The sequence below is a fragment of the Lampetra fluviatilis genome, chromosome 31 (genome assembly GCF_964198595.1).
Source record: "Lampetra fluviatilis chromosome 31, kcLamFluv1.1, whole genome shotgun sequence".
Classification (NCBI taxonomy): Eukaryota; Metazoa; Chordata; class Hyperoartia; order Petromyzontiformes; family Petromyzontidae; genus Lampetra; species Lampetra fluviatilis.
This window is the reverse complement of record NC_136305.1, coordinates 6,939,188-6,964,989: the sequence shown is the minus strand read 5'-3', so window position 1 is coordinate 6,964,989 and position 25,802 is coordinate 6,939,188. Positions and strand designations below refer to the sequence as shown.

Genomic DNA, 25,802 nt, shown 5'->3' with positions numbered 1-25,802 from the left:
AGATCCCATCAAAGGTCAATCTGTCAGTCTATTGTCTAAAGATCCCATCAGAGGCCAATCTGGCAGTCTATTGTCTAAAAATCCCATCAAAGGCCAATCAGTCAGTCTATTGTCTAAAGATCCCATCAGAGGCTAATCTGTCAGTCTATTGTCTAAAGATCCCATCAAAGGTCAATCTGCCAGTCTATTGTCTAAAGATCCCATCAAAGGTCAATCTGCCAGTCTATTGTCTAAAGATCCCATCAAAGGTCAATCTGTCAGTCTATTGTCCAAAGACCTCATCAGAGATTGATTTGTCACCACAACCACCACTGGATTGACTGCTGCAGTATATTATATCAGCAAAAGACACCACTTATGCATTTACATACTTACATATTTCTATAGTATAAAACCACTGAGCCCACTCGTGCAAAGGTGGAAGGTTGATTCTTGTCGCATATCGGCTGGTAATTGGGAAAATATTGATACATTTTGCCTTCGTTGAGCCTCATTATAGAGGTGTGACCCATCTCACAGTGGTCATTGGTGTCTGCTTTTGCCCATGGCATTCGCACACACCGTGGCTTCGGCTTCAACCTGTCAAGGCTTTGCGGGTGACAATCATCATCATCACCGCCATCGGCCATGATCCATTTACCGCTGGATCAAGGCCTCTTCAAACCACAGCAACCTCTCTCGCGATCCCGTGATGTGACAATCCACCCGGCACCAGCACGTGAACAGATTTCATCATTCCACGATAGTCGTGATCTCCGACGCGTTCCATTCCTGAGCCCCGTTCCCTTCACGATTCGTGACCTTTCGGCCGGCAAGTCCTTCTAGCCGTGATGTCGGTGCCGTCCACAAGCCCGCTCGCATGTTTTGACAGTTTTAATTATGAAGTTACCCCGCGTATGCTTTTCTAATCCACGTGTTCCTCTCTCTGGTCTCTCAGTCTGAGGACAATCAGTGAAGTTGAAATCACGTTCAGGTTGCCCTGTGCAAATATTACTGGGAAACAGTCACCTGGATAGAGATTGAACAGACGCATTGATTAAAAACTATTTCCTGTGAGTGAACACAATCATCAGATTCTCTTAAGTGTTTTATTCTTTCATTTATCATTAGTATAACTCTCTGAAGCAGAACAAAACAAAAACCCTGGAGCATTATACAGATAGAGACTTTACAATTACATTTCAATTACTCGTATATTTTTTTTCCTGTATTTTAGCATTTCCAACATGAGCAGACGAAACGATAAAAAAAGATTTTTTGTTTAAAATGCCCCTAACAACCACCCTTAATTGATGAGGAAAACGCTGATGAAAGGTGTTTGGACGTCCTTATCACGAGAGACACACAGAAGCATTTTGTCCTCCTATGGACTCATCAGTGAGCCATGCCTAGCTTACAGGCCGCCAAGGAAAAGCCAACAGTGCCAAAGAGGTGAGGTGATGGCAACTAATTTGTCAGGCCCTTAACAGCAACAGTAACGCACGTTTGAAACAAAACAGAAATTAGATTAATACTGACCTGGCCACGTGGGTTCGTTGCTATGATGCTGGACTCTCAACTTGAAAGGTACGAGTTCAAATTCTGACCAGGGGGCCATATGCAGCCCATCATAATTCCGAGGCCGCGTAAAATTAGGATCACTTTGTGGCCATCCTACAGAGAGAGACTGGTCCCCACCATAGGCAATGAGACTTTCCACAACTGGCTGGCACAGGAGTGCCATCTCGTTGCTCGTTTGAGCAAAGGAGACAGATTGACGTCAAATTTGCGCAGCTGGGTATGGCGTGCCGATGAGCCGTAGCGTGACGATGATGGCGACGATGGTGATGACGGAGGCTCAGGTCAACTCTGGTTGTCAAAACAAATCTCTGCCAATTGTGAGCCTTGCAACAAAAAAACCCCATAAAGCATGGCACAATCTTAATAAACAATCAAACAGTGCTCAAAAATATACATTATAAACATCAGTACTATACAGAACCTGAACAGTGTGTCACAATATGTCCAATGAAAGTTGCACAATTAGATATCCCAATAATAATAAAAAAATGTGCCACATTGTATATATCGTGTGCGTTGTTACGTGGGCTACAAAAGGCCCCTTTTCAATACGAAAATAATTAAACCGATTGCGGTAATTTCGAGGACCGATTACTTATCCCTCGCAGCACATACAGGTGCTCACCGCAGGCAGAGCCATGATAAAGGGGCCTTTTGTGTTGGCCATTACAACAAGCCGCTGACCTGCAAAAGGCTCGCTAGTGGAACCTTTTGGGGAAAAAAAAGTATACTTCCTTGTTTTTTGTTGATAATTATATTTTAATTGAATGCAGCAGATGCGTAAGATAACAGACCGCTTCACCCTCTTGAATCGTGACTATCCAAAAAGTGTAAATGTTATACCATTACAAACGTTCCAACGCTCGCGAATTGAGCGGCAGGCCGCTGATACCTGAACCCCCACCTTTCGGAGCATTTATTTTCAAAGCAAACAATTTGCGCCAACGTGGTTTGTCCCAGACTTTGTTATTGTTGGAAAAGCGGTGACTCCTTAGCTTTTAAAACTGGCAGGCGGCAAAGGGTCTTGAACATTGGCAGCGTTCCGCTAAAATCGGCAGGGGGTGGGGGTTGGGGGCGACGGTGCCATCGTCGTTATTCATGCGCGGTGCCGCGGTTAGAACGTCCGACTCGCACGCCGACGGTCGCGAGTTCAAACCCCGGTCATGGGCGGCTACGTACGGCGCGAAAGAAGCTCAACGTACATGCATACGTACAGGCGTGAGTCTATTTGATCAACTGTGGAAAGGCGACAGTGGCCCTATGAAGAGTCCGATCCGCTGCCACCGCTATTGGAACGTGGAATTTCCATCATTGGCTCGGGGCCATCGGTGGAGATGAGCGCCGTCCAAAGCCACATTTGAAGCAGCGGTTGCATTTTTGATTTGAAAGCAACGTTAATTTGTGGAGGAAAGGAAGCAACGAATGCAATCGATATGTTAGATCTGTTGATTGACCTAACACTGAGCAGCAGCAGCAGGGGGTCATTGTTGTAACTTGTAAAGTTTTTGAACGTCATGCATTCTCACACAAACATTTCTACTCCTCTGGGGTCGAAGGGCGACCGTCCGAGGCTTCGACGTGGCGATGATCGTCGCGGTTCACTTCCGTAGGAATAAAAGCTTGCAAACAGACGCACATTTTATGAACGCGTATACAGAATATCATACACAACTTGTGTTTCTGTTTAAAGAAAAAAAGTGTGCGTAACTATATATAATTAAAGTAGTACTCGTGAAGCATATAGTCTGCTTGTTGGCTCTTGCATATCCAAAAGTTAATGCTATTAATAGTGGAGTATTAGCGTATTTATATAATTCGATTTCAGGTCAATTGCACCCATTCACGTCAAATGTACACACTTAATTACCCCCATAATAGTTCAAAACGTTTCTGTAAATGTTATACCAAATAGTTAAACCCTTGAACCAAGAGAGCCTCAAGTGAGTCGAAAGATTCTTTGCTGGGAGGGTCTTGCTTCATGTTCTCTGTGGGGGGGGGGGGGTGCGTAGGAGCCCCAAGTGGCAAGCGAAAACCCACATGCACGAAGGGACAATATGGACAAGCGGCTTGTTCGGTATTGCCTGCGTCTGTCCCGTGACCTTCCATCGGGCGACGTCTCACCTCTCCACCGAGAGTATGCGAGCACCTAGCCTGGTGCAAGGCATCAGGGATGATGTCGCCACCATTTAGTGGTGGAAAGTTTGCTGCACCTCCGATTAGCGCAGTTGGCTATGTATGGCGACAAAGAAATTCACACATACATGCGCTGCAGGTGATGTTGGTGTTTGCTGAAAAGTCATTAATGTCACTTATTTGGGGTCAGTTACCTTAAATATATCTGCAGGAGACAGTTTCTGAATCAAGAGACAATGCCAATTGTACCACCACACCTTGACATCACTTCCTTTCTTCTGCCAAATCCCTCAACTGTTGCACAGTGAACACCCGACCCCAAAAGTTTGTCTTACAGTTTCATCACCACCACCCTCTGACTGGGTGCCACTCTAATGCCCGTCTCGATAACCTGCCCTCCTCTATCCTCCACACACACCCCACGCGTCCTAACTTCCTCTCTGCCTGCATTCTATTCCGAACTCAAAGGATGAGTTGTGCCCAAAACCTGCCATGAAATTCCTAGCGTCTTCTGCATTCACCTATTTCCAAAGGATAAAAGTATCTTGGCCAGTTTCTTGGTTTCTTTAAGTCCAGGAGGGTGGTCAGTGGCATAAAACAATATTTACTTTGCTCCTTTTTATATCGGTGTCCATGACGGGAGATTTTCCCTCGTGTCCCAAGCACCCACCTCTTCACAGCAATGTTTGATAGAGGAGTCAGGGCCACTTAAAATTGAAAACGAGTTGGAATTCTTTTCAAGCGGGTGTTCCTTCCAATGATTTTCTTGTCAGGGATGACAAATTAGAAAAGAAAGAATCCACAATTATTTGTTGTTTAAAGTCAACTCTAACTTCTTACAGGTTCTTAAATAGAACATATTGAAATGACTCACGTTGGCGGGCGGAGAAAATGCATCGTATTTATTTCACTATCAACGCCAAAACGTGTAATGACGACACTTTATTCTTTGTTTGACAGTTCTAAAGCCGCGAGCAGTCACTACGATTTACTCTCCGCGGTATGAAAGGGCGCTAAATTAAAATGTAAATATTGCCTTGCCTTCCACAGATATTATTCCCTTGCGTGCCCACAAACCATGGCCTGAATACAAGGATCAGTTAACAAAATTCCGTCAGTTAACAATGTTAACGATTAAGCCCCTTTTCCACTGGCATATCCGTGCCGAGCCAGGCGGTGAGCTATTGGCCATGCCGAGGAGGAGAACCAAACGCCGTCCCCGCATGACGTCTGGTTCTGGTTCGGGGACCAAGCAGGACTAGGGGCGGGGCAAATGACGCGTTTTTGTTGTGTGTGGCGTCAATCAGTTAACCCTGAGAATGCAGCATCACGCACGCTCGTCACCAACGCGCGAGGACACGCCGTCACCGTGTCATCTACACGCGTAGTTCCGTTCGTTTGTTGCACGCACTGACGCTGAGTGGCACGGCTCAGCTTCTCCAGTGGAAAAAGTAACCTGGCGGCCTCTTGCACTGCACTAGGCCGGCTTGGCATGGCCCCAGTGCGGCTTTGGTTGTGCAGTGGAAAAGAGGTATTAGTCCTTTACTCAGCCAGGAGAGCCTCAAATGACTCCTTGTTACAAGGGCCTTGCCTGGGTTTTTGTGTCCTGGAGACTACTGGAGCCAAGTCTCAAGATACAAAATAACACATCTGGTTTCTTGAAGCCAAGTCTAAAGGAATTGAAACCTGGTCTCCTGAACCCAAGTTTCTAGGCACCAATCTTGATACCTGGTCACCTGCAGCGAGGTAAAAGACTATGGTAATAAAACCCGGTATCTCGGCACTGAATCTCAACAAGACGAGAGATCCTGAAGTCTGATCTCTTGGGAGAGATGTCTCAAGATCCTAAACCTGATCTTCTGCAGCCTTTCCTTAATCAAAATTCTCATCTTGAAGCTTATTTTCCTGGAACCTAGGCCAAATCAGACTAAAACCCAGTCTGAGTCAAGTCTCATTCGAAATGCTGACCCTGACACCCAGTCTGCAGAAGTGCGTATGGTAAGCTTAAAAATAAAGTGGCTGCAAGTTGTATACACACTCCATATAAATGTGTGCGAAAACCAGCACACGTGTCTGTATGTATGCATCAATGTGTGTGCATGTGCGTTGGCGCACGTACGCCAGTACATGTGCACGACTGGCTGCACGATGTAAGAGCGCAAGCAAAAATGTGCGCGCACGTAGCGCACGCGCTGGCGTAAGGTCGCCGACAGGTGTGCCGCAACTGCGGGTGGGCAAAGTTCGTACGGCTAAGCTTGGTGCGAGTGCGAGCAGGCGTGTCTGTGCATAGTCTGTGCATAGGCAGCCGTGGTACATGGATGTGTGCGTGTGTGTACGTGTGTGTGTGTACGTGTGTCTGTACGTGTGTGTTCACAGCCCATTGTAGTGCGGTCCCCAGCGCTTGTTCATGTGGTCGAAGGCGTGCGACACCCACTGGTGCTCCAGCACACGGTACCGCTCGTCGCACAGGAACAGCGGCTTGCCTCGCCTGGACCACAAACACAAAGATCCCCCCCCACCCCCGGTACAGACTTCAACAGAGTGCTAGTGAACTGTTAGCGAGTGCCGATTAACAAAGGTACGGCACACGAGGGGGTGGGTTGGTGGCCAGCACCATGCCCGGCCGCCTTAATCTGCTACCCGGTGTTGCGTTTACGCACCAGGTACTTATTTTAAGGCCGAGTCAACCTAGGCGAGGCCCAGGACCGGTTCAGATAATCGCCACTGATGGTGGCCGATGTGCAGAATCTCTTAGCTTTATCCAGTCCCGGCAGCTCAAAGAGGAGCTGAGAACACCATGCAACTCAATTTGAATCAGAATTAGAATATGTATTTATACTGGAGGAATTCGATGAGCTATGCAGCTCTTTTTCAGATATGTACAGTCGTTTAACGGATGTCCAATTAGACATTGGCCAAATCCCAAACAGGGCAGCAGCGAAACACAAACAGTATGTGGGTTTCGTCCTCCTTAGGAGTCGTCGGGTGGGAGGCAGGGGGAGGGGGGTGGTGGGGGGATGGGTGGGGGGAGCAGGGGGAGCGGGGGCAGGGTGGGGCAGGGGGGGGCAGGGGATCTCACCGCAGGTCTCGGTCCTCCTCGCCGTGCGCGTCCAGGTAGACGGAGCCCCAGAGGCAGAACTGCGGCCCCCGCACGACGATCACGACGGAGGCGTGCACCAGCAGGAACACGGCCGTGCCGGCCCCGCATACCTGCGAGTGCTGCGCCCACAGAGACAACGATCCCCCACCCACCACCCCCCAAGGTAGACTTTAACAGACTTCTGAGGCAAGTGCTGTTGAAGCACCCGTAGAGGCCCGGCCACGGCACGGCACGCGAGCGGGATGGGTGGTGAACACCGCGACCGGCCGATCGTTTACACGGGCAGCTACTCATTTACGGCTGAGTGGACTCATGGGAGGGTGCAGGACGGTTTCAAATATTCTTGGGCTCGGGTCACCGGGTTCGTAATGTAGTGTTGCGCGTAGTCACTTGAAGATGTTTCTTGTTCATGTTTTTTGTTTGTTGCGGTTGCACCCGATTCAAGAGCCGAATGACTCACGGGGCTATACCTAATAGATGAAATTGAACCGAGTGTAGTGACCACTTTACTGCTCTCCACATGTACACACAGGGGAAGCACTTTGGTTTATTATTATTGTTGATTTACCCACAACAGCCTCCTTGGGTCTCATAACACTATTTTTTAGGAGGGTCCTGCCAAGCTGGGAGCGTTGAATGCAAATTATAATCCAATTGAGTTATTGTGGGTAATTAAAAACGTCGGCACATGTATACCACGACGCCGGCACACTACGGTCCACTCTTTGAAACGATGTAACGTGATTTTTAACATCAACTGTGAAGCAGTATTAATCAGGGCGGCCGATGATTCGAACTGTGAACCTCTACAACAAGCGCTGAAGGCACTGCTGCTGGGACATTTTCACCGTGTAAAGACAAAAGTTTCCTGTTCGGCATTGCAGACTCTGTTGCGTGGCACAGTGGTCTCTGAACGAGAACCGGACCTCTCCAAAGACAGATCTCACTCAGCTAAGCATGTTGAACCTGGACAATGCTTGGATGAGCAACCACCATGCATGACAGGTGTTATAGGCTCTATGGTCCAGAGCTGCTTGGCGGGTGGGAGAGAGTAATACGAATATCCCGTATAGTGTCGTACATCTATCTATGCTCCCATGTTTACGCACCACGCCTCAACCAACTCTCATCACTGTCCAGGATGGTGAAGTACGGTCAAATAACAACCCACAACCCGCACAGCGTGGGGAGGGCTTACATCCAACAGTGGATTGAGAAGTGACGTGCACATGCACAAGTACATCTATACAAATAGACTCCGCGGGCATTAATAGCGGATTACTAATGGGGAGAAAACAACAGCAGCCGTTCTCAGCGCCGAGGTAATTAAGCACGCAGCATGCTGCAATTAATTAGCAGTTTCGAAATAACGCGGCTCGCCAATCCTGAAAGGACACGGCGACAGCGTCAAACGGAAACTCGAACGACGGCCGTTTATTAGCTGCGTCATTGCCGTTATCGCCGAGCGTATCCGGGAGAAGGGGGGGGGCGGCGGCTTGCGTGCGAATCGCAGCACCGGGCCAGTGGCTCCGCAGCACGAGCGAGTGTGTGTGTGTGTGGGTGGACCGCCTCCAACACTGGGACCCCTCCGGTGAGCGACCGTGTCCAGCCCGCTATCGCTCACACCCCGGGAAAATTTCACATCGCCCGGAGCTCCTCGGGTGGATAATCAAAACGTGACGTCTTACGCTTGAATGTCGCTGCTCCTCCAAACGACACTGCCACCGTGCCCGGAGTTGGACATCTGGTGCATTATGAGCAGAGCTGGCCAATTCGACAAACAACCTGGGTTCAAGCCCTGGGTTTAAACCCAGGTTGTAGGTATAACGCAGGCCCATGTCAGAAAGGGGGGGGGGGGGGAAGCGCCCCCTCCCGAAACAGATTCTTAGGGTGGCCCAAGGGCTGGCACCACCACATTGGTTCTGCACACACTTGCAACAGTTCTGCACACAACTTGCAGCAGTTCTGCACGCACCTGCACACACTCGTAGCAGTTTTGCTGCTTGCAGCAGATGCCCTTGAGGCAGAGGAAGGCGCCACACACAAGGCAGAGTGCGGGGTCCTTTGGCGGCTTTCCGCAGGTGGTGCACGCGCGGCCGTGGTAGTGCTGGAAGAGGCAGCTGTAGCCACGGGGCAGCTGCAGCAACCGCGGCTGGGCCCAGGCGTCGACGCGACGCAGCAGGGCCTGGGGGTCGGGGGAGGATGGACATGGGGGGTGGGAAGGGGTGGCAACGAGTAATATTCACCGTCGTTGTTGTTATCGTCAATATCGCGATCATCGTCGTCATCGTCATCATCGTTATCATTAACCCTGGAGAGATGATTAGTCCAATCCTGGTTTCGCAGGAGAGTATAATCCCAATCGAGTACACTGCAGGGTAAAGTTTTTCAAATTTGGCAGGTTTCGACCATGACGTCTGTTCTTGCGAACGACGTCACGGGATCTATCACATCCGATGTGAAGCAGACGTCGCATACACCCGCGGTGCCAACCAGGGCGCCGCTGGATTCGAAACCGCGAACCTCTGCAACAAGCGGCGAACGCGCCACCGCTGAGCCACATCACCACGAATCTACGCAGGGGCGTCCAAATGTGAGTGACCTTGTCTCACGATGACAAGATGCCAAAACAGCACAATATGCAATAATGTCGTGTCTGTCACCATGACGGCAAAGGCATGTGACATTACATCGTGACATTGCAAGAAACGGGGTCAAATTATTGTTGTTACATTGAAATGTTTATTTTGTTTTCATATCGAAATATATACACAGCCCGTCTTGAGTGACAGAGTGATTGATGTAAATTCTAATGGTGTTCCAGAAGCTTTATGAAACTGAAGATTACAAATGTAGTCACGCCAATGCTTATGATGCCAGTCGGTACGCGGCGAGGACACGGCGTCACGACCGCGTCGCCTACGCGTGCGTCTCTGCAACGTAAGCAAGGCGGCTCAGGGTTCCGCAGTAGAAAAAAGATCATGGCGCCTCCCGTGCCACGCCATGCCGACCTCGACAACGGGCCCGGTCCGGCACGGCTTGACCGTGCGGTGGAAAAAGAGTGATGTGCGCGCGCGCGCCCACACGTACCAGGCCGTCCGCGGGGCTGCGGCAGGTGATGCCGCTCAGCTCCGAGCACCACCGCTGAACGAGGAGGCGCGGCGACGTGGACCAGCGCAGGCAGCGAGCGCTGGCGGGGGCGGCGACGTCCGTGCCGAGGTTGGCGGCCGCGCCGGCGGAACTGGAGGGGACTCCGATCGCGGAGGCGGGGGCCTCCAGGAGGGACAGGAACTCGGCGAGCGCGGAGAACTCCTCCTCTGGGTTCTGAGAGCGGAGGGCAAATATGCAGCGACGCTTGTCACACGGTGATCAGCTGATGCCACGCTACTAAAACTATTCTAACTACTATTTTGATTTTACCAGGTAAGGGCCCACTGAGCTATATAGCTCTTTTTCAGAAGCGAGCTGGCCACAAATCATAGCTCAAGGAAGTGGCTTATCATGTGGAAATTTATAGCAGCCAAATACGTACATGTAGACAGGTAACCATCAGGGGGACTACGGTGAGATGAGAGGGGACAGGTGGGAGAGTGCAGTGAGGGGAGTGGAGTGAGATGAGAGGGGACAGGTGGGAGAGTGCATGGTGGGGAGAGGAATGAGATGAGAGGGGAACGATAGAATTCGTGGAGAAGAGCAGAGTGAGATAAGAGGGGAGTCCGTGGCGGGGGGGTGGGGGGTGGGGGGGGTAGTACACCGCGATGAGAGTTGAGAAGTAGGCAGGATCCTGAAGACGGTGGGACGCGATCTCGAAATCGATCCGGGTTTTGATTGTAAGGCAGTGGAGGGGCTGGAGCATTGGGGCGACGTGGTCTCGGCCATGGTTGCAGGTTGATGAGTCTGGCAGCGGGAGGGCCACGTTGAGTACGGGGGGGGGGGGCATACTGGCGTCAGGGGGGCTTGTGTGACCCTCACCTGGCAGGTGGGCAGCTCGTCGCGGTACAGGTGGTGCTGCAGCAGGGCCGCCACGCGCAGGAAGGGCAGCACGCCCTGCTGCACCGAAAACTCCACCGAGTGCGGCGACCACACGCAGCCGCTCAGCTGCAACGGGCAACAGACGCTCCACGAGTGAGTGAATGAGCGAGCGAGCGAGCGACTGGGTTGGTGGGTATGTTAGCGAGTATGTAAATTAGTGATTGGATTCGAGAGTGAGTGAGTAAATGGGTGGGTGTGAGCGGCGGGCTGATGCCCTAACTGTTGAGGAAGCGTGAAGAACAATCTAGAGCCTGAGACCAGGTAAAGCGGCGGGCAGAGAAGACCTCTCAAGCGAACTCTAGAGGAATGATGGCAATTGTGTGCAGGCTGCCCTATATTAAAACTGTCTGGTCTACAGGACATGTTCCGCAGGATTGGAACGATGCCTTGGTGGTCCCCATTTTTAAGAAAGGGGATCGCACCGATGGCAGTTATGCCCTCCCTCCTGGGTTAACCAGTTGGCTGGGTCACGTAGCTCACATGCACAGCCACTGCATACCCATGCAGCTTGTTTTGATGGATAAAGGGGGCTAAATAGCCAAGGCATGGGCTGGAGAAGAGATGGGCTGATGCTTTACAGAAGCATGCGGAGCTGAGTGGACTAGCTGATGACTGGTATCAGCAGTGTCAAGTTCGGCTCTATGGCTTGTGAAGGATGCTACAGGGCAGTTCGGGGCAACAACAAATTTGGAGAAACACTCACTCACAACAATGAGCGGAGCACCCGGTGGCTAAAATACAGAAAGTTAGCAGAGTAAGAAGTACAGAGGGTGCATCTGCCAGTCATCTCGGCAAGTCAAACCATAACACCTGGGTCTTTCCTGTGACCTTATGTCTTGAGGCCACTACACGTGACCTCAAGGTTCACCAAGCCTGGCACCGTGGTGATGTCACCGCCATTTAGTGATGAATGCCAGTTGTTGAGTGTGTTGCAAGCGAGTGAGCACGTGAGCAGACAGGCAAGCGAGTGAGTGGATGATCAGGTGAGTGGGCAGGTAAGTGAGTGAGCAGGTGAGTAGGCAGGCAAGTGAGTGCGTAAGCGAGTGAGCAAGTGAGCAGTGTATCCGAATGTGGGCCTCACGGCTGCGGTGTCTGCTCCCGGCTGCTCCTTCTCATAGAGCTGTGTCAGCCCAGCTGTGACGATCGCCAGGATCTCCCTCCACGAGCACTCGCCATCCTCACCGTCCGTTCCCTGCGACACCTGCACCTGGGGAACATGTCGGTGTCACGAGTTAACACAAAGACAAATATCCCCTGCATATAACCTCGACAGACTGTTGGGGCAAGTGTTGTTAGCGAGCACCTATGAAGGCCTTCACGGCACACAAGGGGGTGGGTGGCTAGCACTACGCCTGGCCACCTTTGTCTCACTAGTAGTGATGTTTACACACTGCACCAGGTACTCGCTTGAGGCCGAGTCGACCTAGAGGAGGCCCAGGACCAATTAAAATATTCGTCAGTGGGTGGGATTCAAACTGGGGTCGCCGGGTTCGTAGCGCAGCACGCTAACCGCAAACACTACCACTCCCCACACATGTTAACACACCCACGCGCGCGGACAGAAATCCCCCCTGTAGCCTTATAGATTGTTGGGGGTGACGATGGATGGGTTAAAGGTAGCGGAAGTTCGACTCAGCCTCAAATGAGTACCTGGTGCGATGTGTAAACATGGCCACTGGGGATACAAAGGTGGCCGGGCGTGGTGCTAGCCACACACCCCCTCGTGTGCTGTGCCAGCCTTCGTAGGTGCTCACTAATAGCACTTGGTGCAACAGTCTGCTTTAAGGCTATTTGGGGGATCTTTGTCTTTGGTGGTGATGGTGGTGGTGGTGGCGCTGGCTGTGCCGCCAGTAGTGGCACAGGCGGATGGGAGACTCCGGATACCTGCGGTCGGCTCTCCCCCTGCATCCACGCGGCTCTCTCGTCGACTCCCAGGCGGAGAGACAGGGCGGCCAGGGTCTGCACGTACGCAAGTGTGTACAGGACCCGCACCACGCACGTCACGTGCTCTGAGGAGGCAAACGAGGAGGAGGAGGCGGTGGAGCGTAGAGAGAGAGAGTGGGGAAACGAGGTGGGGAGGAGGTGAAGGGTTAGATAGTCAATAAAACACTCTCAAGTTCATTTTCTGCTGGCACAACTTATCCAAGCCAGCACATAGCTCTCATGGTATTGGGCGTTTTGCCGCTGGCTATTTACCGAGCAAGAAGCAAACCAAACATCTGAATCTGGCTCAGGGCCGAGCAGGGCGAGGGGTGTGGTTCTTCGTTATCGTCACATGTTTCGTCACTCGGTGCACTGACCCACGCAAAGTACGGTCGTTGCATGCGATGTCAGCGACACGGCTCGGGTTTGGAGGTGTCAACTGTGCCGGGCTGACTCGGCACACATCACACGCACCTTACGCAGTCTCATCTGGTCACGGCAAAATGCCTGACCGGTGCCAGGTAAAAAGTAACCCCGACTAGTGGAGGTAATACGCTCATGGCAACAGCTGAAAATCGTTTGAGGCCGATTCCAAGCGGAAGGCCACACGTGGCCACGAGTCGTGTGAAATGAAGCCGTGGGCCATGTCCGGCCCCGTTGGGCCGTACGCTCTCCACTGCGACTCTTAGGTCAGGTGGCATCTGGGTTAAAGGTCGTGACTCATAGTTAGGAGTCGGCTCAGTTGATCATTCCCTCTGGGGTTGATAAAACGGAGGACCGCTTTGCGCGACACGGCCAGGCTCTCCACCACTGGCTCGTGGCTGCCGATAGCGTGCCACCCCATGCTCAGGTGAGGAGGAGGAGACTTTCATGTTGACTTTTGAGGGTCACACAGCAGGAATGGAAGGGAAACAATAAAATAATAAAAATATAAAACGACAGCTTTTGTTGTTTAATATATTTTAATTATTTTATTGTTTCCCTTCTACGTGACTTTCCCGAAAAAAAACAAGAATATGAATCTCTGCAGTCACGAAAGCTTGAAATCAAAATTCATCAGTGACTTGTGAAATCTGAACTGAGACGGCATATTTTCCAGCCACACCACCCTCCACATGTTCCTGCGCTTGCCTTAATAGGTGCTCTCTAACTTCACTTGCACCGAGAGTCCGTGAGGCTAAATGGAGTATGTCTTTGGTCTGCGTCTGAACTTCTTCTCACAGAGGAATGACACATTTCTCTTCGATTAATTTTTGTGATGCTGCATCGGAAGTGGTGCACAAGCACAACGAACAAAATTACCCAACACGCTCATCAATAACACTGGCCTCAAGAAGAAGACTAATATATTACCGTATTCTTCGGATTATAAGATACCCTAGAAAGTAAGATGCAGCAAAAAACTTGTGTCCGGTGTCAATAAAGTTGTACAAATCTGATCGCACTTACGCGCACACACTCGCCTACCGGATTACAAGATGCACCCCCAGCTTTTAATTTCAAATTCGGTGGGAGGGCGCGGGGAGAGAGCATCTTTATCATATGGAGAATACTTGAGTAGGAAGAGAGATGAATACTCTACCATGAGGGGCCATTGCCTAAAACGTCACCTACTACATAATTCTAGATTTCAAGCTTTCGTGACTGCAAGGATTCATATTCCTAGGTTTTTTCGGTAAAGTCATGTAGGTAAAAAAATTTAATTAATAAAAGTAAAATAAAAATAAAATTAAAATCACGACGTTTCGGAGGCAACACAAGCTTCCGTCTTCAGGTGGAACCGGTTCACAACACAAGCTTCCGTCTTCAGGTCGAACCGGTTCCACCTGAAGACGGAAGCTTGTGTTGCCTCCGAAACGTCGTGATTTTTATTTTATTTTACTTTTATTAATTTGAATTTAAATTTTTTACCTAGGTGACTTTACCGAAAAAACCTAGGAATATAAACCTACTACATACTTTTCCTCGTTTGGGGAAGTGTTATTGACGAAGGTATGTATTGCGTTTCCCTATGGCGAGGAGGCAGAAACAGGGGTGGTTTCTCAGCACATGGCAAATTGTGTTCGATCCACCAACCCTGCCTCCAGAGCGCTGCATTGCGGACAGAGTGCCCGGCAGATATGAACGTCAGGCCGGAAACACCGTTCCCCTCTGCACAAAAAAGCCGGTGCGGCCACCGTAAGAGGATCAAAGCAAACCAACCATTGAAAAATAAAATAGCGCACCATGTAAAGAAGCGCGTTACATGCACCACTCGGCCGTCAGTGTCCCCCGGCTGGGGATGGAGGATTCGTGGGGGTTCAATGGCGGTGTTCCTATGGGGGCCGAGAGAACTGCCCCGCTGTTAAAGAGATGCGAGGGCCATTACGGCGTCCCTGTTGAGGAGGCGGAACCTCCTACCGGCTCCGCAGGGGCCCAGCGGCCAGGGATTTTCTCCGGACGCCAACTCACAAAGACAACAAAGATCCCCCGCATAGCCTAAACAGACCACTGGGGCAAGTGACGTGAGCGAGCAACCTATGAAGGCCGGCACGGCACACGAAGGGGTGGATGGCCAGCACCACGTCCGACAGCTTCTGCTTTCTCCCCAGTGGCGATGTTTACACACCGTACAAGGTTATCATTTGAGGTGGAGTCGACCTTGAGGAGGGCCAGGGACCAGTTTGAGATATTCCTCACTGGTGTTGGCCGTGAGTGGGGATCGAACTCGGGTCGCCGAGATCGTAGCGGAGCGCCCGAACCGCTACGGTCACACACCGAGCCCAAACGCTCACCTAACCTAGTTCTTTGCTGTGTGTTTTCAGATCTGAAACGAGGAGACTTCAGGAAGGCAGTGCACGTCAGCCACGTCGTGTTCGATCAACATGCAGCACAACACACAACATTATCGGAGAGCTACAATCACTCAAAAGTGCTCGCTGCACCACCACCACCACCACCGCCGCCGCCCCCCCCCCACCACCACCAACGGTAACAATAATCTTCAACAATTTCACGTTTTGTTTCTGAGCCAAGGTCGGACACGACCTGGGGGCTGGACTCATCCAGAATTCCACTTTCCCTGTTTCCCCAAAGGGTCCCCAATCGTAACCCCCAAACCCCCGCCCACCCGACCCCCCCACCCGACCCCCCGCCCACCCACCCGCCCCCGCACTCCGCCCCCCACCGCTGGCCGACCTCGCCCACCATTGTTGCCGCCTTCCAAAGCAATTAAAATCCGTCGCGCAAATCGTTAGTGTGCCTCAATGTGTCATGTCACGGCGGCCCGGGGCAAAGAAAAATTCTAACTCACTCCCTTGCACGTGCACGCACATAGACAAAGATTCCCGTATAGCCTGAACACACTTTTGGGGGAAGTGCTGTTCGCGAGCAGTTATGAAGGCCGGAAACAGCCCACGATGGGGGTGCCGTTGTCTCCCCAGAGTCCATGTTTACACATCGCACCAGGCACTCATTGGAGGCCGAGTTGACCTAGGGGAGGCCGTGATCGGGAATCGAACTCGGGTCGCTGGGTTCATAGCACAGCGTGATAACCACTGTGTCACAGCTCCCTATAAACAAGTTATTTTTTTTTAATGAGCAAAATCGGTCATTGGGCGATGGTGTCGCCCTCATGTTACTAGATTATTGGCCGTGCGGACTGTGGATAGAAACGCCCCACTCACAGTGGGAAGATCGTGAGTTGAAATCCTGGTTGGGATTTGAAGGCTTGTCATCCATTCGAGGGGTTGGTAAAACAAAGTGCCCATGTTGAATGGGTAGAGAGAGAGGCTCAAGGAGGATATGGTGAGCGTTGGTGTAAGGCAGGGGGATGCCACAAACAGGGCAGAGTGAAGCAGGGGGGGGGGGGATCTGTGAAAAAAAGCTTCATAGCTCATCAGATTCCTCCAGTCTAAATAAAGATTTTGACAAGATGAAGAGAAGGCTATGTAAGGGGAGTCATGAGTGCTTTCCTCTGCAAAGACTGTGGTCCTTGCCATAGAAATGTAGAGTTTGTTTTGTAGTTGTGAACGGAGAATGAGTGCCACTCCAATGTTCATTTAATCCAGAGTACAATGTTCGTGTGATTACTTCTATGTTTCATCATCATCACCATCAAAGCAGTGTGCATGTGTATTTGCACTGTGCTGTATATAACCCTGGTTACATGAGTTCAATACCAGCCAAATAGATAACTGGCAAGCGGTCATTGGCAAGTGCTATCTGAACCTGCCATGGGACTCCCCCCCTAGGTTTACTCAGCCTTAAATGGGTATGTGGAATGATGTATAAACATCAGCACTGGGGCAGATGAAGGTGGCAGGATGTGGCGCTGGCCACATCATCCCCTTGTGTGCCACCCTGCCTGCGGTGAGTATGCGCTCACTAAAAACAGTTGCCGCCAACAGTCTGCAAGGCTAAAAAGGAGTCTGTCGTGTGTGTGTGTGCACGTTTCAACGTATGTGTCTGTTTAATTTTTTTGTTCTGAGCAGTGGTGTGCTGGCTGAAGATAAGCAGCCTGACTCGCAGCTGATAACAGGGACTCCCTCTCATCCCCTACGGGAAGGAGAGACCCCGAATGAATGTCAGTACAAGTTAGATTATGGTCAAAATGCAGACAACAAACACAGCAACCCCCATAGTTGCTCTGCCGTTCATGACATTAACCTAATGCATGCACGCCGATCACAAGCATTACATCCATTGTGACTCATAGCTTGCATACTAATAGCTGCTTACAACTCCACAGTGTCAACACACAGCTGCAGACAGCTCGTAGCCACTGCATGGAATTAAGAAAGCGAGGGTGAGTGAGCGAATAAGTGAGAAGGATGTTGACCGAAAGCGTGTGACAATGATATTGAAGGTTTGGAGAGTAGGCGAGTGAGTCAGTGAGTAAGTATATTGGTGAGTGAGTGTGGCAGTGGGTAAATGAAGTTATTTAGTGAGTGAGAAGGTTGGCGGGTGATTCGGTGATTGAGTATAATGAACGCGAACGTTGATTTTAATCGTGGCATTGAAGCATCGCTACGTGCACATTTGCGTGTCTGGTGGGCTTGATGCCGGCAGTGGTGCCGACGGTGATGGTGCCCAAGGCTGTTGACGTTGTTAGGGATGCTCACATGGATGGTGGCCACGATGTTGCAAGTGAACGCCGATGGCGGTCACTCGGATACCGACAACAATATCTTTGACGTTGACAATGCTAGTGACGGTGGTCACTTGGATGCATTGATGTCGATGGTGATCGCGGTGATGTCGCCAGCGATGTCGATGGTGATGCCGGCTATGGCACCGTAGACATTGCTCGCAACATCGACGATGTTGGTGGTGATTACACTCAAAGTGACCGTGTGCGCGATGACGGTGACTACAGTGGTGGTGGTGGTGGTGCCGGCCGGTGCCGACAACGGCCGTGGTGGTGCAGGTCGTGGCCCGGCCGGTGCTGCACGCGGCACCTTTGTGGAGCGGCTGCGGCATGCTGAGGAGGAGGAAGAGCAGCAGCGAGCTGACGTCGCTGTAGAGCACAGGCACCGCGCTCTGATCCTCGCGCTCCGACTCCGCCCTGCGCTCGCACAGACGGCAACAAACAGCGCAAGCGAACGCGCCATGTTAGCGAGCGCCTATTAACGAGGCCCGGGCACCGCGCGCATTGCTCGTGCTCGGCCACCTTTGTCTCCTCGTTATCGACATTCCGGAGCACGTCACCGTACCGGCTACTCATTGTAGGCGACGCTAACCTTGGGGTGGCCCAGGTAGATCCGGATAAAAATTGGCTCCGTGGTAACGATGGAGTTTAGTAGCCAGAAATCAAACTCAGGTGGCTGAGATTGAAGTGCAGGGTGAACTGCTACAACGTGAATGCAACCACTACAACATGAGTACAACCGTGACAACATAAATGCAACAGACACACATGATGATCACCCTCATAGTCTTATTAAGACCAGCGCAGCACACGAGGGGGTGATGTGGCCAGCAAACACCCAGGGCTGTCTTTGTATCCCCAGTTCTGATACACACCTCACCAGGTACTCATTTAAGGCTTAGTTTATAGAGGCGAAGCCCAGGGCTGCTTTAGATATTCGCCACCGATGTTGGCTATGAGCGGGAATAGAACTACACGACTGTTCCCCACAACCACACACAAAGACGCCCCGTAAAATCGTTAACAGATGTATTGGGTTTGTGCTGTTAGTGAGCACCTATGCAGGCCAGAGCGGCACACGAGGGGGTGGGTGGCCATCTCCATGCCCGGCCGCCTTTGTCTCCCCAGTGGCGATGTTTAACACATTGAATCAGGTCATCATTTGAGACTGAGTCGACCTTGTGGAGGCCCAGGACCCGTTCAGATAATCGCCAGTGGTGTTGGCCGTGAGCGGGAATTGAATCCGGGTCGCCGGGTTCGTAAGCGCGGCGCGCTAATCGCTCCCCACACACGCACGTACGCACACGTGTACACACGCACACTGCAAGACACGAACAACACAGCCGCGGCAATAATGACGACACCCGGGTTTTACGGAGTCAAAACCCTCTGAGTATGAGAAATGACGAAGAAGAGAGCGGGGGCAGCTAGGAGGAGGTGCAATCACACAATCACACACTCTCAAACCCTGCCGCGGATACGGGGCACCTGGCACTTGATGGACCCGGAGCTAATGTGGCTCTCTTCGCTCTTCTCTTTCTCCGTCTCTCTCTCTCTTCCCATCTTGTCCACAATTCACAGCATGTGTGCGGCTTCAAAGGAGGACTCCCCAGCACGCGCAGGTGTTGCCATTAACCGCCCCCCGGAAAATATCGAGCGTGCGGTTTTGTACGGACAACGGGCTTTGGCGACGATTTCGTTTTGCAAGCGGCTGAGCGGTTCGAGGGGGAGGGGGGGGGAGAGAGGTGGCTGGTGCCGGGGAGCGAGTGGTGGTGCTTGTAAACGAACATAATGCATCCACGTAATTAAATACATTCTTCGGTGATGCTGCTGCTGCTTTGCGAGTGGCGCAAATAACAAAAAAAACACTCAACACATCCGTCAACAACGTTATCTTAAAAATATATATAAAACAGGCGACGTTTCGGGTGAGGCCAGAGAGACGAGAGTGACTCTACCTCTATGGCCTCTCTATGTCCTCTGAAGAAGGGCCATTGCCTGAAACGTCACCTATTATATTTCATTGCTTGTTAAGGCCACACAGTGCTATTGACGAATGTGTGCATCTAAACATGCCCTCTGAAAAAGACAAAGGTCCCCCAAATAGGCTTTAGCAGACTGTTGGGGGAAAGTGTTGTCAGCAAGAATCTCATTAAGGCCGGCACGGTACATGAGGGGGGTAAGGTGGCCAACACCATGCCTAGCCGCCTTTGTCTCCCCAGTCATGCTGTTTACAAAGCACATCAGGTTCTTATCTAAGGGCGAGCCAACCTCGGGAAGGCTGAAGGCTCGTTAATTAATTCGCCACTGCTATTGGCCATGAGAGGGAATCCAACTCAGGTGGCCGGGCTCAGCGCGCAGTGCATTAACCGCTGCGCCACCGCTCCCGACTACGCTCGCACATGCTCTGCTCGCGCGTGTGAATACGCACGTTCACACGCGTCCACACGTGCCCGTGTACACACACGCGGACAGACATCCGCACGCTTTGCTCACCGGTGGTCAGGTCCCACCATGTGAGTAAGGCGACTCCAGGGGTTGAAGGCGGCGTCGATGCGATAGCAGTGAATGCCCAGAGCCAACACGTTGAACAGCTGACCTGTAGAGACAAAGACAAAGATCCCCCGTATAGCCTTAACAGACTGTTAGGGAAAGTGGTGTTAGCGAGCACCTATTAAGGCCGGCACGGCGCACGAGGGGGGTAGGATGGCCAGCAGCACCCACGGCTGCCTTTCTGGCCACAGTATCGATGTTCACGCACCGCACCAGGTACTCATTTAGGGCTGAGTCGACCTAGAGGAGGCCCATAACCGGCTCATATATTCGCCACTTATCTTGGCCGTGAGCAGGACTCAAACTCCTTTCGCCGAGTTCGTAGCGCAGCGTGCTAACCACTGCACTGCCGTTCACCACATATCGACACGCGCAATCACACAAGATCAAGGTTGGGTAGGACACCGTGACCGATGCAGTTTGTGCCTCCACACCTCCCCTCCTTCCAGAGCCCATCACCATTGGGATGAATGCACTCAGCGCGCTCCCACATGCACTCACTTATAAATTCATCTCATGTCTATGCAGGCAATCACGACTTGTTTCCTGCGTTATTTGAAACTGTAATTTTTTTTTTTTACCCCTATAAGCACAAAGATATAATTCCTCCTATCAGTTGTTACGAGCATCTCTGTCATGCACTATGCTTTCATTTCGCTCCCATTTGCAACTGAGCAGAACGCTCAACGCATTCATCAATAATGCCGTGTGGCTTTAAATGGGAAAAATGTACAATGGGCGACGTTTCAGGCAATGACCCTTCTTCACAGCACATACATAGAACGCACATACATGGAGCGGCCTCTCTAAGTATGTATGTAACGAAGGGCCGTTGACTGCCTAGTATATTTCCTATTAAGGCAGTGTTATTGGCACATTTGTTGAGTTGTTCTGTTATTTGTGCTTGTGCGCCCGCAGTCAACACGGCTCCACGAAATTATTTGCTCGCAATTCAGCAATCAACTTCCTATTTTGGCGCTTTCATGCTCCCATTTACCGGTCATTACATCTTCAATCGCAGTGTGCAGACTTATCTGATATCATTCGTTGTATTACGAATGCTGCATCTTACATCTTTTTGATTAGCATTTTCCTAGGACGTGCTTGCTGTGCGCTTTCGGGTATCGCGTCATCCGTTTTGTGGGATGAAAAATAGGCGGAGAATCGAATCATGGGCCAGGTTTGAGACCGACCAAGCAGGAGAGGCAAGCCGGTTTTTGAATAAGATTTTCATACCATTTGACCACGTATTTATATTACCGAAACACCCAAGCCTTAGAGAGCAAAATTAATGAACGATGAAAATGTTAAATAACGGTGTAGCAGCCAAGGAATTGAAAGACCGAGAGGACGTCCATGGAGGAGATGAAACGACAATATCAGTTTGTGTGCAGGTGCTGACTGGAATGTTCTATCTTAGGATCATAAGGGTTGGTCGTGGCTTGGGGAGGCTTTCATCCAATAGTGGATTGATCACGGCTGCAGCTGCTGATGACAATGAAAATGTACAATTTTTCTCGACACGTTATTTTTTACTTCTGAAACTTAATTAAAAGCATGTCACGAGAGCCGGTCACTGTCGCGTGTGATGCAGTCGCTGACGGTTTGTGATGCGGGCATGCTTATCGGACAGACCCGGCAAAGGCTCCGCATTACTCCCTTGGTCTATTTCGTCGAAATGACTTCTTTTGTTTCTCGTTTAGAGATAATCAAATGCAGCCATCCACTCCCGACGGAAATTTCCATACAAATGACGGCGTCACCGCCCTCCGAAACACCCGGCCTCTTCAAATATCACAACCGCAAAAAAAAAGGTAACAAACCGGGAAGGGAATAGGAATTGGGGTGGTGAGGGGGGTTCGGCGAAATAAAAATTAATGCGCGTTCTCAGCACGATGGGCCGATTGTTTTGAAATGGAAGGGCTGACGGTGGACGGTAGGGGAACGGGCGAGCGAGGGTGCGCGGACGCGGGCAATTTTGTCTGTGCTTTATTTGGCGGCGGTAATTGCCAGCAGCGATGTTGCTGATGGTAATCGCGGCACAAGGGAGGGCGAGTGGGAGGGTGGGCGGGCGGGCGGGCGAGGAGCGCCAAGAGAGAAGAGCGCAAGCGTCGCCTGAACTCTCCTCTTGTCCCGCATTCGTTGCCGCCCGTGAAATTTCACCGTTCTGAACCTTGTCCTCAAAGATAATGGCGAGATGTTAACTACGTCGCCTAGCATGCAGGAGTTTGTGGGTTCGATCGCAACCCGAACACCTGTATATTTGGAGTTTGCATATCTCCGTCTCCGTGGCCGTGTGGATTTTTCTTCGGGTCCCCCGGTTTTTCCATCCGCATTTAGAAACATGCGTTGAGAGTATTTGGCTGCTATAAACTTACACGTGACAAATCACTTAGTTGAGCAATCATTTGTGGCCAGGTCGCTTCTGAAAAAGAGCTAGATAGCTCAGTGGGCCTTATCTGGTAAAATAAAAATTGTAGTTAAAATCAGCTGATCATCGTGGGACAAGTGTTGCTGCGTATTTACCCTCCGGTCTCATAACCCGGAGGAGGAATTCTCCGCGCTTGCAGAGAGAAAACTCGACTATAGTTTAGAGTTTAGCTTTCATCCAGCGGCGGATCGACAAAGAGCAGCGCATCTACACGTACAAATGGAAATGACTTCGCGTAGGTAGGCGAGTGGGCGGGTGCGAGCATCGGGATTTGGACTGAGCTCTGATGACTTGGTGGCTTTGACACAGCCATTACAAGTAAGCCTCCTTGATCCACCCGGCCACCTCCTGGCTCACAAACGCAAAAACACCGCCCATAACGATTTTCACGCGCGCCGAATTCTCCGCCCAGGAAAAAAATAAAATCTTCTGACGGCGGAGGAAAAGTGTGGCGGGAACAAGTGGGGGGAGGGGGGGGACGGACATAAAAGGGATTGACGCTTAATCTGACGAGCGATTTCCTCTCAAAATAGCAGCCTGTCAGCTTTAAGAGTTGCCCTCCCGCCAGCAGCGTGTGCACAGCGAGACACTTTTAAAAGGCTGCGCTCGCAAAAGTGCGACTCTGCTCGGTAAATGGATGGAGGGGGGGAGGTGTGGGGGGATAAGTGGTGCCTCGCCATGGTGGGGGCGAGCGCTGTTAGTGAGTGACTATTACGGCTCAAATGGCACACGCCGTGTGAGCTGCGGGTGGGGGTTGGCTGCGGTGACCACCGCACATGCTCAACCTGTGCCGCGGTGGCGAGATATTAACTACCTCGCCTGGTATGCGGGAGGTCGTGGGTTCGATCCCGACCCCCCTGGCGCCTGTATTTTTGGAGTTTGCATGTTCTCCTGGTGGTCGCGTGGATTTTTCTCCAGGTTTTTCCCTCCGCATTTAGAATCAAAGTGTGCGTTTGGAGTATTTGGCTGCTATACATTTCCACATGATGATAAGCCACTTCGTTGAGCTATCATTTGTGATGGCCAGGTCGCTACTGAAAAAAGAGCTCTATAGTTTAGTTTATAGTATTTGCCGACCGTAGTGGTGCATCAGTACCCATCTCCCACAGGAACATCTGAGCCGGGGGGGGGGGGCTACTTGCAGAACCGAGCCAGAACCAAAACCGTGAAACTCTCTCGCCTTAAAAGACATCCGAATCTGGCTCGCGGCCATGCAGGGCCACGGGTGGAAGTTAATGAATCCACGATTGCTCAACTCAACGACGAACGCGTGATGTCGGCGACACGGCTCGGGTTTCTGTGAATACTGGACATCCGTTACAAAAAGAGCTTTGCAGCTCATCGGATTCCTCCAGTATAAATAAATATTTGGATTCTGATTCCGCGGCGGAAAAAAACAGCAACCTCGTGCGATGTTTACACACCGCACCAGGTACTCATTTGAGGCTGAGCCGACCTAGGGGAGGACCATGACCAGTTCAGATAATCGTCACTGGTGTTGGTCGTGAGCGGGAATCGAACCCGGGTTCGTAGCACAGCACGCTAATCGCTACACTACCCCTCTCCATGTATGTATATACACACACACACGTATACATACACACACACCGCGCACCTCCGATGAGCACGGTTGGCTACGCACGGTGCGAAAGAAGTTCAACAATACATACGTGCAAAGACAAATATACAAGCACGTACTTAAAAAAGACGCACGCGCGCTTGTGCTCATCATCATTCCTCTCCTGCAGCTCGTTCAGAAGGGACCGCGCGAGATCACAAAGCGGGTCGCCAAGACCATCCTTCCTCTGCAGTCAATTCTTTGCCGAAACAGCTGCCCCAGGCAATGGGTGCACGGCAGCCAATGTGCTATGTCACCTTGCATTCTGAGCATTCGCGGAAGACGGACTGACCCACTTGGTTATTACGTTGCCGGGAACATGCTGCCACAATGGAAATAGTCGAGGGTGTATCTAAATATATGAAAAAAAATTGTTCGCTTGTGATTTAGTCATTGTGTTAAAAATCTATTTGGGGGGGGGGGGGGGAGGATTTTATAACCAATCGTTAACAAAATTGCGCTATGTAGGGGTCACGCCACGGGGAGAATAAACATCCCTTCTGCAGCTCGCGCCGGCGACAGAACCGCCGTTGCCACGTAAGCCGACGGCCTCGGCAGGAGTCACTCGTTCAATTCGCTTCTCTCCCTCTACCCAAGACGGTACTCCTTCACGCTCCGCGTGCCAATCGCCCGATACACTTAGAAAATCGGTATATTGTTGTTTTTGGCATGTGTGGGGTGCCCCTATCTCCGTTGGGTGCTGTGCGGGTAAGTCGACATCACTGTGGCAAGGGGCCAGTCTCCACAGAACAATCACCGTTGACTAACCTGTGTTCGGATGAATAAAGGGCTTCATTTGATCTCAAACTGGGATTTGACCATGCGACCTACCACCTATGAGTCATGTGTTGAAACCAAAAAATTAAGCAAAAAACCTAATTAACCGAAAAATGCACGCAAATTACTCTCGCCTCTAACGTCAGGAAAATAAGTGGCATCGGTTTAATGAGCCACACCCTGCTAATGATCCTCAGTCTAAACAGGTCCAGGGTTTAGCCCTCTTTTAAACCAACGCTCTGCTCTGGTGAAAACACTTTGGTTCAGAAAGCGCAAGTATAAGACGGGTCTGAAATTTTGGCAAAGACACAGGTGCCTCCGATTCTCGTGTACTTATTTCATTATTAAGTGACCATCCGCCAAAACGGCACGTAACGATTTTGTAAAATCACTCCGTTACATTCGCCACTCAACCGCGAGCGAAAGTCAGCGGGGTTGAGTTGAGCGAATGATCGCGAACAAAGACCGGCGTAGAAATGAGCACGCGGTCGCTACACCAGCACCCCGCTCAGTTCACCGTTCCCCCCCACTCCTCTCTCTCCCGCCC

The 25,802-nt window shown here is 51.1% G+C and overlaps 1 protein-coding gene across 7 annotated transcripts in view; it reads right to left on the bottom strand.

The window, feature by feature from the left end:
• Positions 1-1,080: 1,080 nt before the first annotated feature.
• UBR3 (ubiquitin protein ligase E3 component n-recognin 3) overlaps positions 1,081-25,802 on the bottom strand; it is a 150,294-nt gene continuing 125,572 nt past the window's right edge. For all 7 annotated transcript variants that reach the window (XM_078870990.1, XM_078870987.1, XM_078870991.1 and 4 more), the window contains exons 32-40: positions 20,373-20,475; positions 18,187-18,293; positions 12,710-12,834; positions 11,907-12,032; positions 10,766-10,891; positions 9,884-10,117; positions 8,769-8,978; positions 6,773-6,912; positions 1,081-6,181 (exon numbers count right to left, since the gene is read on the bottom strand). In XM_078870990.1, the coding sequence (XP_078727116.1) occupies positions 6,064-6,181; positions 6,773-6,912; positions 8,769-8,978; positions 9,884-10,117; positions 10,766-10,891; positions 11,907-12,032; positions 12,710-12,834; positions 18,187-18,293; positions 20,373-20,475 (1,289 nt within the window). In that variant the 3' untranslated portion in view covers positions 1,081-6,063. The remainder of the gene's footprint in view (positions 6,182-6,772; positions 6,913-8,768; positions 8,979-9,883; positions 10,118-10,765; positions 10,892-11,906; positions 12,033-12,709; positions 12,835-18,186; positions 18,294-20,372; positions 20,476-25,802) is intronic.